General features: G+C 42.0%; 1 protein-coding gene across 1 annotated transcript; it reads right to left on the bottom strand.

Moving 5' to 3' along the window:
- Window positions 1-3,438: 3,438 nt before the first annotated feature.
- Window positions 3,439-8,490, bottom strand: LOC135109070 (uncharacterized). Its single transcript, XM_064020105.1, has 3 exons — window positions 8,328-8,490; window positions 7,011-7,988; window positions 3,439-5,589 (listed from the first exon to the last, which is right to left on the bottom strand). Exons 1-3 carry the CDS (start codon window positions 8,395-8,397, stop codon window positions 5,390-5,392), a joined length of 1,248 nt encoding a protein of 415 aa, XP_063876175.1. The 5' UTR covers window positions 8,398-8,490; the 3' UTR covers window positions 3,439-5,389.
- Window positions 8,491-13,293: the final 4,803 nt, after the last annotated feature.

Below are 13,293 nucleotides of genomic sequence, written 5' to 3'. Positions count from 1 at the left end.
CAGCAACAACACCATCCACTCTTTTCCCGTCTTCTCCACTCTTTCATTCCTATCATGCCCTAACTCAGTCAGTATCACTTGCATCATCTCATTCCTGTCTCTGGCATACTTCACACACTCCAGCACCACATGTTCCACCGTCTCATCCTCTCCCATGTCACACATCTGGCACACTTTGCTGCGGGACTCAGACCACCTGTAACTCCTTGCATTCACATCCATACACTGTGCCCTCGCTCGGAAGAGAAGATCACCACCCAGGCTTGCATCATACCACCTTTCATACCTCGGGGCCTCTTTCTCCTTGTACCATTCCAAGGTCTTCTTTCTTTTCATCTCATTCTTCAATTCATTCAATCCCACACATTTCACTTCTTTGTCTATCTCATTCTTCCATTTTCTCACATCCCATTCGGCTCCCACTCTGCCTCCCCTTGTTACCACCCATTCACGCTCATTTTGATTCCTACCAGCCATTCTTATCGCCCACACAACTTGCAATCCATTCCTGTCTGTCATTCTCATGCATCTCTTCCTCCATTTGCTTCCACTTTCATTCCACAGGTACACCTTCCTTGCTATTCTTGCATCATCCATTCTCTCAAGCCTAATCTTGTACCTAAGTGTGGCTTTTGTCAGTCTTTCTCTGAAGGTGCTCCATCCCATGTCACCTCTCAAGGCACTTGATCTTGATCTTGATGGTACAGGTGGCACAGGATCACTCCTGAGCCAGGCCTTTGGATCGGCAACTCCTGTAGAAAGGGGGAAAAAAAAGAGAAACGAACAGCATCCTATATCCTAATTGTTCATACACCTGGCACGCCACATTCTCTCCAGAAACTCTTTCACCGCCTCAATCATCCTTTCATTCGCCTCTCTACACAGTCCCAGCAACAACACCATCCACTCTTTTCCTGTATTCTCCACTCTTTCATTCCTATCATGCCCTAACTCAGTCAGTATCACTTGCATCATCTCATTCCTGTCTCTGGCATACTTCACACACTCCAGCACCACATGTTCCACCGTCTCATCCTCTCCCATGTCACACATCTGGCACACTTTGCTGTGGGACTCAGACCACCTGTAACTCCTTGCATTCACATCCATACACTGTGCCCTCGCTCGGACGAGAAGATCACCATCCAGGCTTCCATCATACCACCTTTCATACCTCGGTGCCTCTTTCTCCTTGTACCATTCCAGGGTCTTCTTTCTTTCCATCTCATTCTTCCATTCATTCAGTCCCACACATTTCACTTCTTTGTCTATCTCATTCTTCCATTTTCTCACATCCCATTCGGCTCCCACTCTGCCTCCTCTTGTTACCACCCATTCACGCTCATTTTGATTCCTACCAGCCATTCTTATCGCCCGCACAACTTGCAATCCTTTCCTGTCTGTCATTCTCATGCATCTCTTCCTCCATTTGCTTCCACTTTCATTCCACAGGTACACCTTCCTTGCTATTCTTGCATCATCCATTCTCTCAAGCCTAATCTTGTACCTAAGTGTGGATTTTGTCAGTCTTTCTCTGAAGGTGCTCCATCCCACGTCACCTCTCAAGGCACTTGATCTTGATCTTGATCTTGATGGTACAGGTGGCACAGGATCACTCCTGAACCAGGCCTTTGGATCTGCAACTCCTGTAGAAAGGGGAAAAAAAAGAGAAACGAACAGCATCCTATATCCTAATTGTTCATACACCTGGCACGCCACATTCTCTCCAGAAACTCTTTCACCGCCTCAATCATCCTTTCATTCGCCTCTCTACACAGTCCCAGCAACAACACCATCCACTCTTTTCCCGTCTTCGCCACTCTTTCATTCCTATCATGCCCTAACTCAGTCAGTATCACTTGCATCATCTCATTCCTGTCTCTGGCATACTTCACACACTCCAGCACCACATGTTCCACCGTCTCATCCTCTCCAATGTCACACATCTGGCACACTTTGCTGCGGGACTCAGACCACCTGTAACTCCTTGCATTCACATCCATACACTGTGCCCTCGCTCGGACGAGAAGATCACCACCCAGGCTTCCATCATACCACCTTTCATACCTCGGGGCCTCTTTCTCCTTGTACCATTCCAGGATCTTCTTTCTTTCCATCTCATTCTTCCATTCATTCAGTCCCACACATTTCACTTCTTTGTCTATCTCATTCTTCCATTTTCTCACATCCCATTCGGCTCCCACTCTGCCTCCTCTTGTTACCACCCATTCACGCTCATTTTGATTCCTACCAGCCATTCTTATCGCCCACACAACTTGCAATCCTTTCCTGTCTGTCATTCTGATGCATCTCTTCCTCCATTTGCTTCCACTTTCATTCCACAGGTACACCTTCCTTGCTATTCTTGCATCATCCACTCTCTCAAGCCTAATCTTGTACCTAAGTGTGGCTTTTGTCAGTCTTTCTCTGAAGGTGCTCCATCCCATGTCACCTCTCAAGGCTTCAACTGCTGTGCACCTCGGTGCACTCAGTGCCATCCTTGCTACTCTATTCTGGCCCTCTCCCAACTTATCAATTTCACTTTCATTCCATGCAATCACATCCATACCATACATTATACATGGCACAGCCACACTCTTCCACACTTCTCTCAACACATCATACTTACTTGCTCTCATCCTTGCCGCGCTTCCCAATCGACCTACCCACTGGTTTACCATACTTATCTTTTCATTCTTTGCCTTTGCGCACCCACTAGGACTCATCCACATCCCTAAGTACTTGTATTCTTGCACCTGTCTCAACTCATTCTCTCCAAGTCTCCATACCACATTACTTTCATCCTCTGACCTATTCACAATCATTACTTTGCTTTTCTCACTGCTAAACCTTACTCCAAAGTCTTTACCATAGCCATCCACTACATCCAACAGACTTTGAAGCTCATCTGCCGATTCACTCATAACAACTACGTTATGTGTATAAAGGAACACACCCCAGTGGGCAAATGTCACGTAATTCACGTGGAATACACGTGGATCCTGCACGTGGATTACTCATGGATATTTGATGGAAAATGCAAAATCGAATTCACGTGAAAATGAACACGTGGAATACACGTGTACAAATTCACGTGTAATACACGGTAATATCTGGTGGAATAATCCATGTGTTTATTTATCCGTGAATTATCTGAGCTTTTGTAGTTGATTCCAACAAGTTTGAAGGCTGCATTATCGTGCTCTGGTAATCTGCATGTCATCAGTGCATCCAGTCTCTCAGTATATGTTTCTGTATCATTTACGTAAGCTATAGTCGAATAGGCTATTATAAACAGAAACATATCTTTTACGAGACCGCACATTGTTGACAGGCAGGCTGGTAGAGCACGATAATGCAGCCTTCACACTTGTTGAATGCAACCACAGTACTGTGCAATTTCAGAATACAAGGTAGGCATGTAAAAAATACAAGTAATACAGAAAGTGTGTATATATATATTCTTCAGTCTTACACTTTTTCATAAATTTAATAATCTTCATCCTTGTAAAAATATCAAAACCAAAATAATTTCCATATTTTATGAAAAAAAAAAAAAGTTAGTGCTTGCATTTTTATATATAAAGGCTTTCAAGATATCTGACTTGAATGAAGAATAACTGCAATATATAAATGGATGATCCCAGTAATACAAAAAATTAAAACTTTGTTTAGCCACAATCCATCCATAGCCTGACACCTGCTCCTATGCATTACCTCCCCATGCCATGGTCCAGAACAGCAGAAACCACCCTTGAACTGTGAGGGTGACCATCCGCCATCCCGGGCCACGACTCAATAAATGGGTTCCCATGGCACTTGTGCCTAGTATTATCCCTGGGCATGTGCCACAAGTGGGACTATAAAAGGTAGAGAAGAATGGGCAGATCCCCAGCCTAGTGTCACCCTAAACAGTAGAGGTATATAGAACAAGGGAAAGACAGAAATGGCTATGGGAAGTAAAGGACACCAACCCTCACTCTGACAAAGAGTCAGCCCACCACTCGGAAAAGTAAGAGAACGTAAAAGAAAATGGACAGAAAGCAAAGGGAAATGAGAAGGGAAAATATGTCAAGCGGTAAAAAGACCTGCTATGGGCTAGTAAAAGAGATCCCCACCCAGGGCCAGAATCAGTCGCCTCTTACGGCACACAGTCGACATGGAGAGGGCTACATTCTAGTATCTATGTAGCCCCAGGGGGAATATATGCAAAGAATACCAGGCCTGCCACAAGTACACAATATGCTTAAAACAATACAGACCACAGTTGTCAATGAAATTAAGCATTTTGTGAATTGATACTTGTGTAGCTCCATACTTTTTCATTTACGTAAAAATACATGGGAACCTAAGTGGTAGGCAAAAGCAAAATTATAAATTAAAATGTTATATCTATTACTAAATTACAAAATAAATCACTGTTAATAATACTAGTTTGCTTTTATAATCTGAGATCATTAATATCATCTCACATAAATATCATGAGGTAATATCCCAATCGGTTCAAATTTTACAGCAGTAAGTCTCTCTCCACATCTTAAAACCATTCTTAAGCTTGAATCCCATAACGACAAGTTGAAAGAACCAGGACCAGGTTAGCGTGGTGGCGGGAACAGCTTGTCTGAGGTTCGGTTCTCGGCGGTCCTGGTTCTTTCATTCTTAAGCTTCTCTAACATCCCCCCTTATACTGTTTACACATCAATAAATTTTGTCATTCTGATAGAAAAAGAGCTTCTTTAAGAGAGAGAGAGAGGGGAGAGGAAGGGAAATGTACACATAGTTACAATATATAAGGTCATCTGTGTACAATCAGTCATGAGATAAATTTACCAGCATTTTTTTAGTAACATACAAAATGAAAATACTTTATCTAGTCATACCCACTGCCACCAGAAGTCGAACCCGGGTCTCTTGAGTGAGAGCCAGGCAGCAAGACCCCTACACCACAGTGGTGTAGTGGTCTTGCTGTCTGGCTCTCACTCAAGAGACCCGGGTTAGACTCCTGGTGGCAGTGGGTATGACTAGATTTTTCACTGCGCTATTGCAGTTCATCTTGGTATGAAAATACTTTACTTCACCAAGGTCATGCATGAGACAAAGATTGGTTTGTTTTAACATTCTTGCAGATCTTAACTGATTGTAAGTACCATTTTACATCAGCTAATTTTAATTTTTCAATTTTGGAGCATTACGCAATTTTGCTGCAACTATCGTTTGTATTTCTGTCACATTTGAATCTGAGAACTTTTTAAGCACGCTCTCCTGAATCACATTGTATAACTTTGTTTTTCTAAAAGACAACTTGCCTCTCTGCCCAAGCATGTTATACTGACACATGAGGTTTTTGGTCATAAACCTGCACATCAAATTAGAGACCATATCTCTCTTATTATAGCCACCTATGCGGACGCACTGGTTGCACACTGGGATTAACCAATTCATCCTCTAGATTCTGCACTTCTTCCAGGGAATTATTCCGTTTGATTGTAAGAGTACAAGCTGTGTCAGCTGGTTTACCACCACATGTGCTCGTATCCGAAACAGTTTTCCTGATGTCCAGCAGAAGTTGTAACACTCGCTTCTGAAATTCTATAAGAAAAAAATAATACATAACTGAGGATGCTAAATAACTTCCCAATTACAAGAAAAATAAAATACACACACACACACATCAAGAGAAGAGTGGTATAACAAAGTGTGCAGAAGCCATGCAAGTTAAGGAGTGGGCATAGCATAAATGGACAAGGAACAGTAGTGGAGATTTATGGAATGAGTACAAAAGGAAGAGAGATTAATATGTCAAAATAAGAAGGCAGGAAAAAAAGAAGTTTGAGAAAAATATTGTAGATAAGTGATTATGAGTTTTTAAATAAGAAACTGAAAAATAGAGATGAGATTCTGAAAGTTAAAGTGAATGGTGAAATGTTTGGTAATATTAATGAGGTAGTAGAAGTATTAAATAAATGTTTCTAAAGTGTGTTCACAAGGGAGAGGGAGTTTGCTGAGATAGATACAGTGTCAGTGGCTGGAAGGGCACTGGAAAGGGTACAAACATTAACAGAGGAAATTATAAAACTATTGGAGGAACTGGATGCAAGAAAGTGAGGAGGGCCAAATGGGGTATCAAATTGGGTGCTAAAAGAGTGCATACAACAATTAGCGGGTAAATTGAGTAACTTGATATGTCTCACTGGCACAGGGCCGGGAAAATACCAGTGGATTGGAAGAGGGCAACCATCAAACCAATTTTAAAGGTGGCAGTAAAGAGGATCCGTTAAACTATAGGCCAGTGTCATTAACAAGCGTAGTGGCCAAGATGTGAAAAAAAAAAAAAAAAAAAAAACATATATATAAAGGACAGTTGGGTTAAATATTTAGAAAACTGAGAAACTGAAAATGGTTGTGGGAAACTACCTACTATGCCATGCAATATAAGGCTCCATCCACTCTAGCGGGCAAAAGCAAGTTGTTTGCCCGCCGACATTTTCTCCACTTTTGCAAAAGACGAGTAAACTGCCTGTGACAGAAGATGAGGAATTTCATCGGGCATAGCCCGTTGCACCTGGCAGTACACCACTGCCAGACATACAAGGTACATTGGGAGCTTTGGATCCATGGCTGTCAGTTTGCCAGGGAAGTACATACGGCTACACCAGATGGTCATGTCTACCCCTCCATCCGGCTAGAATCAGTGGTCTCATGTTGTCGTACCGCAGTCTTCATCAGATTAAAGAGATCCTCTGCCTGACTGCACGGGTGCTCGTCTCTTGACTGGGGCTCAAGGGGCCTAGGCAGGCAGGCATTGCCACGTGGACGTAAGCTTCTGTGTGCCCGGAGGGATTTACCCGCTAGTGTGGACGGAGCCTAATACGTAATGAATATAACAGTGCAATAATGTTCCAGGGTATATCAACTAGGTCTATGTACTTAATATTGTTATGTTCAACTTTGTCATTTTGGGTACTAATCACTACATACAATTCCTCATAGTGATAAGGATTAGAACTTACTAGTTAGAGGGAAGCTGGATTCAGCATCTTCCTGGCTACCTTTGTGATTCTTTTGATTGTCATTACAAGGGTCACACCTGCTCTTGTTGCCTCTCTGGTTGTGTCTATCACGTCTATTGTCCCAGTCATAGTGGTCATGACTTCTATTTTGATAGTGTTTTTCATATCTCCTCTCCTGCTGGCCAGGGCTATCACTTCGGTCAGGTGTGTCAAGCTGTCTCCTGTCACCTTGGTCATGGCTTCTTCTTCGGTAAAGTGTGTCATGGTGCCTCTTGTCATGCTGGTCGGGACTGTCACTATAGTAAGATAGGTGGTCGGGACTGTCACCTTGGTCATGGCTTCTTCTTCGGTAAGATGTGTCATGGTGCCTCTTGTCATGCTGGTCGGGACTGTCACTATAGTAAGATAGGTGGTTGGGACTGTCACCTTGGTCATGGCTTCTTCTTCGGTATGGTGTGTCATGATGTCTCCTGTCACCTTGGTCATGGCTTCTTCTTCGGTGAGGTGTGTCATGGTGTCTCCTGTCACCTTGGTCATGGCTTCCTCTTCGGTGAGGTGTGTCATGGTGTCTCCTGTCACCTTGGTCATGGCTTCCTCTTCGGTGAGGTGTGTCATGGTGGTCGGGACTGTCACCTTGGTCATGGCTTCTTCTTCGGTGAGGTGTGTCATGGTGTCTCCTGTCATGGTGGTCAAGATTGTCACCTCGATCATGGTTTCTTTTTTGGTAAGGCGTGTCATGATGTCTCCTGTCATGCTGGCCACTGCCATCACTGTTGTCAGATGACTTGGATGTCTTGCTGGATACCGAATCTTTTGTTGCACTGCACTCCATCATCCCATGGGTTCTGGTGGACCGCATATCCAAAGACACCTTAGGAGGAGGTGTTGGAAGTACAACCTGTGAAGGAGCAGAAGCTACCTTATCTTGAGAGGTTGTGACCTGTGGCTTCTGTGAGGCTGGCTTCATGTGGACAGCTTCTGTGGAAAAATCATTACATATTACAAAGACACGAAAAAAAAAAAAAACTGTGAAAGGGCTTGGTGTTGGGGGCTGTCAAAGACAAATAAAAGGAGTCAGTGAATAGTCCGGGGAAACCCTTCACCTGTAAATGTTTACAGTCAGACACTTTGTAGACAAAAATGAGATTGAAGAAATTTGCTAACCAAACCACTTTGTGTTTTCCCAGCTATCCCCCACCTCTCAGTTCTCTCAGTTTGTCAATCTAATTATTAATGAACAATAGTATTGCTGTTGTATTCACTGTTATGATTTTCTTCTTTCATAAATTGTTTTCAAATATGACCAGGTATGCCTACCATGTAAGTTTTCACTGCTGACAAAGTCATCAGGCAGATTTTTCTTACAACGTTTTCTCCTTTTTCTCATGAGTAGACCTTCATCAGGATCACTGTTGCTCTCAGAACTCTCCACCGTAGATGTCAGATGGTAGGTATCGCATTCTTGAAAACTATCTGAGGGGAAAAAAAAAAAAAAAAAAAAAAAAAAAAAAATATATATATATATATATATATATATATATATATATATATATATATATATATATATATATATATATATATATATATATATATATATATATATATATATATATATATATATATATATATATATATATATATATATATATAGCGTTGATGAAGTTTCTTGAAATACTTGGGTTATGAACAAGACGTACTCAGTACCATAACTTTATTTTGCACTAAGTTTCGCCACTCAGACTGCTGGCATCTTCAGTCTAATAGAATAAAATACATATTAAATTTACAATTACACCAAAATACTTAAAATATTATAATATAAGATTCCACACCAATACCTCTTATATTAGCCTGAAGATGCCATCAAGTCTGAGTGGCGTAACGTAGCGCAAAATAAAGTTACGGTACTGAGTACATCTTGTTCATAACCCATATATATATATATATATATATATATATATATATATATATATATATATATATATATATATATATATATATATATATATATATATATATCTTTTCTAAGACTCTACCTAGCATTTCTCTGTTCACTCTATCATAAGCTTTCTCTATATCCAGAAAACCTAGGTCCAATTTACCCCCATCCTTCTTTTTCTTCTCAATCATTTCATTCACCACAAACATATTGTCCTCAGCTCTCCTATCCCTACGAAGACCATTCTGTTCTTCACCCAGCACTCCAGCTCTCTCAATACATTTACACAGTCTCTCATTCAACACTGCACTGAAAACTTTACCTATTGTACACACTAATGCAATTGGCCTGTAGTTCTTCAGTTCATTCTTACTCTTAAATCCCCCCTTATGCAACAGACACACTCTGCTCTCATTCCACTTTCTTGGCACTCTCTCTTCATCCCACACTCGGTTAAATAACTCAGTCATTCTTTCTATCACTACCTCCCCTCTTGATCTTCTTGATCTTCTTCTTGATCTTCATGGAACAGGTGGCACAGGATCACTCCTGAGCCAGGCCTTTGGATCGGCAACACCTGCAGAAGGGGAAAAAAAGAGAAACGAACAGCATCCTCTATCCTAATTGTTCATACACCTGGCACGCCACATTCTCTCCAGAAACTCTTTCACCGCCTCAATCATCCTTTCATTCGCCTCTCTACACAGTCCCAGCAACAACACCATCCATTCCTTTACTGTCTTCTCCACTCTTTCATTCCTATCATGCCCTAACTCAGTCAGTATCACTTACATCATCTCATTCCTGTCTCTGGCATACTTCACACACTCCAGCACCACATGTTCCACCGTCTCATCCTCTCCCATGTCACACATCTGGCACACTTTGCTGCGGGACTCAGACCACCTGTAACTCCTTGCATTCACATCCATACACTGTGCCCTTGCTCGGAAGAGAAGATCACCGCCCAGGCTTCCATCATACCACCTTTCATACCTCGGGGCCTCTTTCTCCTTGTACCATTCCAAGGTCTTCTTTCTTTCCATTTCATTCTTCCATTCATTCAATCCCACACATTTCACTTCCTTGTCTATCTCATTCTTCCATTTTCTCACATCCCATTCGGCTCCCACTCTGCCTCCTCTTGTTATCACCCATTCACGCTCATTTTGATTCCACCAGCTATTCTTATCGCCCACACAACTTGCAATCCTTTCCTGTCTGTCATTCTCATGCATCTCTTCCTCCATTTGCTTCCACTTTCATTCCACAGGTACACCTTCCTTGCTATTCTTGCATCATCATTCTCTCAAGCCTAATCTTGTACCTAAGTGTGGCTTTTGTGAGTCTTTCTCTAAATGTGCTCCATCCCATGTCACCTCTCAAGGCTTGAACTGCTGTGCACCTCGGTGCACTCAGTGCCATCCTTGCTACTCTATTCTGGCCCACTTCTAACTTATCAATTTCACTTTCATTCCATGCAATCACATTCATACCATACATTATACATGGCACAGCCACACTCTTCCACACTTCTCTCAACACATCATACTTACTTGCTCTCATCCATGCCGCGCTTCCCAATCGACCTACCCACTGGTTTACCATACTTATCTTTTCATTCTTTGCCTTTTCACGCCCACTAGGACTCATCCACATCCCTAAGTACTTGTATCCTTGCACCTGTCTCAACTCATTCTCTCCAAGTCTCCATACCACATTACTTTCATCCTCTGACCTATTCACAATCATTACTTTGCTTTTCTCACTGCTAAGCCTTACTCCAGTCTTTACCATAGCCATCCACTACATCCATCAAACTTTGAAGCTCATCTGCCGATTCACTCATAACAACTACGTCATCTGCATAAAGGAGCACACAGGTTAGGTTCACACAGGTGAGCTCACAACCACAGCCCTGTTCTTGATCTTGATCTTGATGGCACAGGTGGCTTGGGATTACTCCTAAGCCAGGCCTTTGGATCGGCAACTCCTGTAGAAGGGAAAAAAAAAATAAAGAGAAACGAAAAGCATCCTCTACACTAATTATTCCTTCATCTGGCACGCCTCATTCTCTCCAGAAACTCTTTCACCGCCTCCATCATTCTTTCATTCGCCTCTCTACACAGTCCCAGCAACAACACCATCCACTCCTTTCCTGTCTTCTCCACTCTTTCATTCCTATCATGCCCTAACTCAGTTAGTATCACTTGCATCATCTCATTCCTGTCTCCGGCATACTTAACACACTCCAGCACCACATGTTCCACCGTCTCATCCTCTCCCATGTCACACATCTGGCACACTTTGCTGCGGGACTCAGACCACCTGTAACTCCTTGCATTCACATCCATACACTGTGCCCTCGCTTGGAAGAGATCACCGCCCAGGTTTCCATCATGCCATCTTTCTTACATTGGGGCCTCTTCTTCCTTGTACAATTCCAGGGTCTTCTTTCTTTCCATCTCATTCTTCCTTTCATTCAGTCCCACACACTTCACTTCTGTATCTTATTTTTCCATTTTCTCACATCCCATTCATTTCCCACTCTGCCTCCTCTTGTAACCACCCATTCACGGTCATTCTGATTCCTCCCAGCCATTCTCATCGCTCACACAACTTGTCAATCCACTGCTGTCTGTCATTCTCATGCACCTCTTCCTCTATTAGCTTTCACTTTCATTCCACAGGTACACCTTCCTTGCCATTCTTGTGTCATCCATTCTCTCAAGCCTAATCTTATACCTAAGTGTGGCTTTTGTGAGTCTTTCCCTAAAATTACTCCATCCCATATCACTTCTCAAAGCTTTTACTGCTCTGTATTTCAGTGCACTCAGTGCCATCTTTACTACTCTGTTCTGGCTCACTTCTAACTTATTAATTTCACTTTCATTCCATGCAATCACATCCATACCATACATTATATTTGGCAAAACCACACTCTTCCATACTTCTCTCAACACAATATACTCGCTCTCATCCTTGCTGCGCTTCCCAATCGACCTAGCCACTGGTTTACCATACTTATCATAGCCGCACCAGCAGGTCTTTATTAGCTATCAAGTAATCTGTTTTACTGATCACACCCATTATCGTAGAGTCAAGGAGAGGCAGTTCTCTCTCTCTCTGACATTTATTGATGAGGTAAGCATGACCATAAGAATTGCGAACAAGTTCTCGGTCTCAGTTTCTTATAAAATAACATTATACACTGATTAATATTAAACACTTTCAACATATTACAGTATTCATTAACAATACATGCAATCAACTTGGCATTATGACAGTCAGTTTTTACTACAAAATTAAAGTATTTAGCTTGGTCACCTTCCTGCCTGTCTTTGTCTTCACATGACTTGGCCGTGAGTGACGCCCGCAGGTGACCAATGGGTTAACCACACTCTACTAAGAAGTGAGCATCGGCTTTTCATGCAAATAGAAAGCCATTGAACATTTCATTGATGATTACCGAGGAATAATGACATGAGGTACATGTGCTTTATATACAGTAACATGGCTCCCCTAAATTGTGTAACAATTTACCTTAAATTAATATTAGTATGTATCTTAAAAACTAGGATTAGCACATAATGTGTTTTATTACACTGGCTCCTTGGCAGGTATGCTCCGGTCTATTATTATGCATCACCTTCTAACAGCAATATTAGAGACTATGTATAGGCCTTTCTATGATGGTCCTGTTAGCCTTTGTGTGTCTTCCCGGGTTGTCAAGATTACAGTCTGACACCAGGACCTTAACCTTTCTTACTAGGCCATCATGATCAGGAGATGCTTCTGTTATTCTTCCCAGTTTCCACTGGTTCCTTGCTATATTCTGATCCTTGATGATAACTGTCATCTGCACTGAGGTTCCTCTTTGATGTTGTTCACTTATTTCTAAGTTGTAGAAATTGCACATACTCTTTTCTCCAGAACTATATTTTCAGCTTCTACTAAGAAGGTTCTCAGATCTTGGTCATCTAATTGTGTACCATGCTGATGAAGTAACACAGAGAGCACATTTCTTACTGTGTGTATCTGCCTCTCCCAAACACCTCCCATGTGACTGGCATTGGGTGCATTCATGTTAAATACAATTCAGTCACACTGGTCTTTCATAAATTCTTGTCTGACTTTATTTATTTAATTCTTTCAAGCATTTCTCGTACTCTGATTTGGCTCCTACAGAGTTAGTTCTTTGGTCACATCTCAACTGTCTTACAGGCCCTCTTGATCCTACAAAGCGACAATATGCACTTAGGAAGAAACTTGTATTCATGCTGTTGGCTGTCTCTGTTTTGGCATGGCTCTACATGCCAAGCAAGTAAAGAGCACTCCATATCT

Source organism: Scylla paramamosain, chromosome 18, assembly GCF_035594125.1.
Source record: "Scylla paramamosain isolate STU-SP2022 chromosome 18, ASM3559412v1, whole genome shotgun sequence".
In the NCBI taxonomy this organism is placed as follows: domain Eukaryota; kingdom Metazoa; phylum Arthropoda; class Malacostraca; order Decapoda; family Portunidae; genus Scylla; species Scylla paramamosain.
The sequence above is the reverse complement of the archived record's forward strand: the minus strand, read 5'-3'. Positions and strand labels throughout refer to the sequence as shown.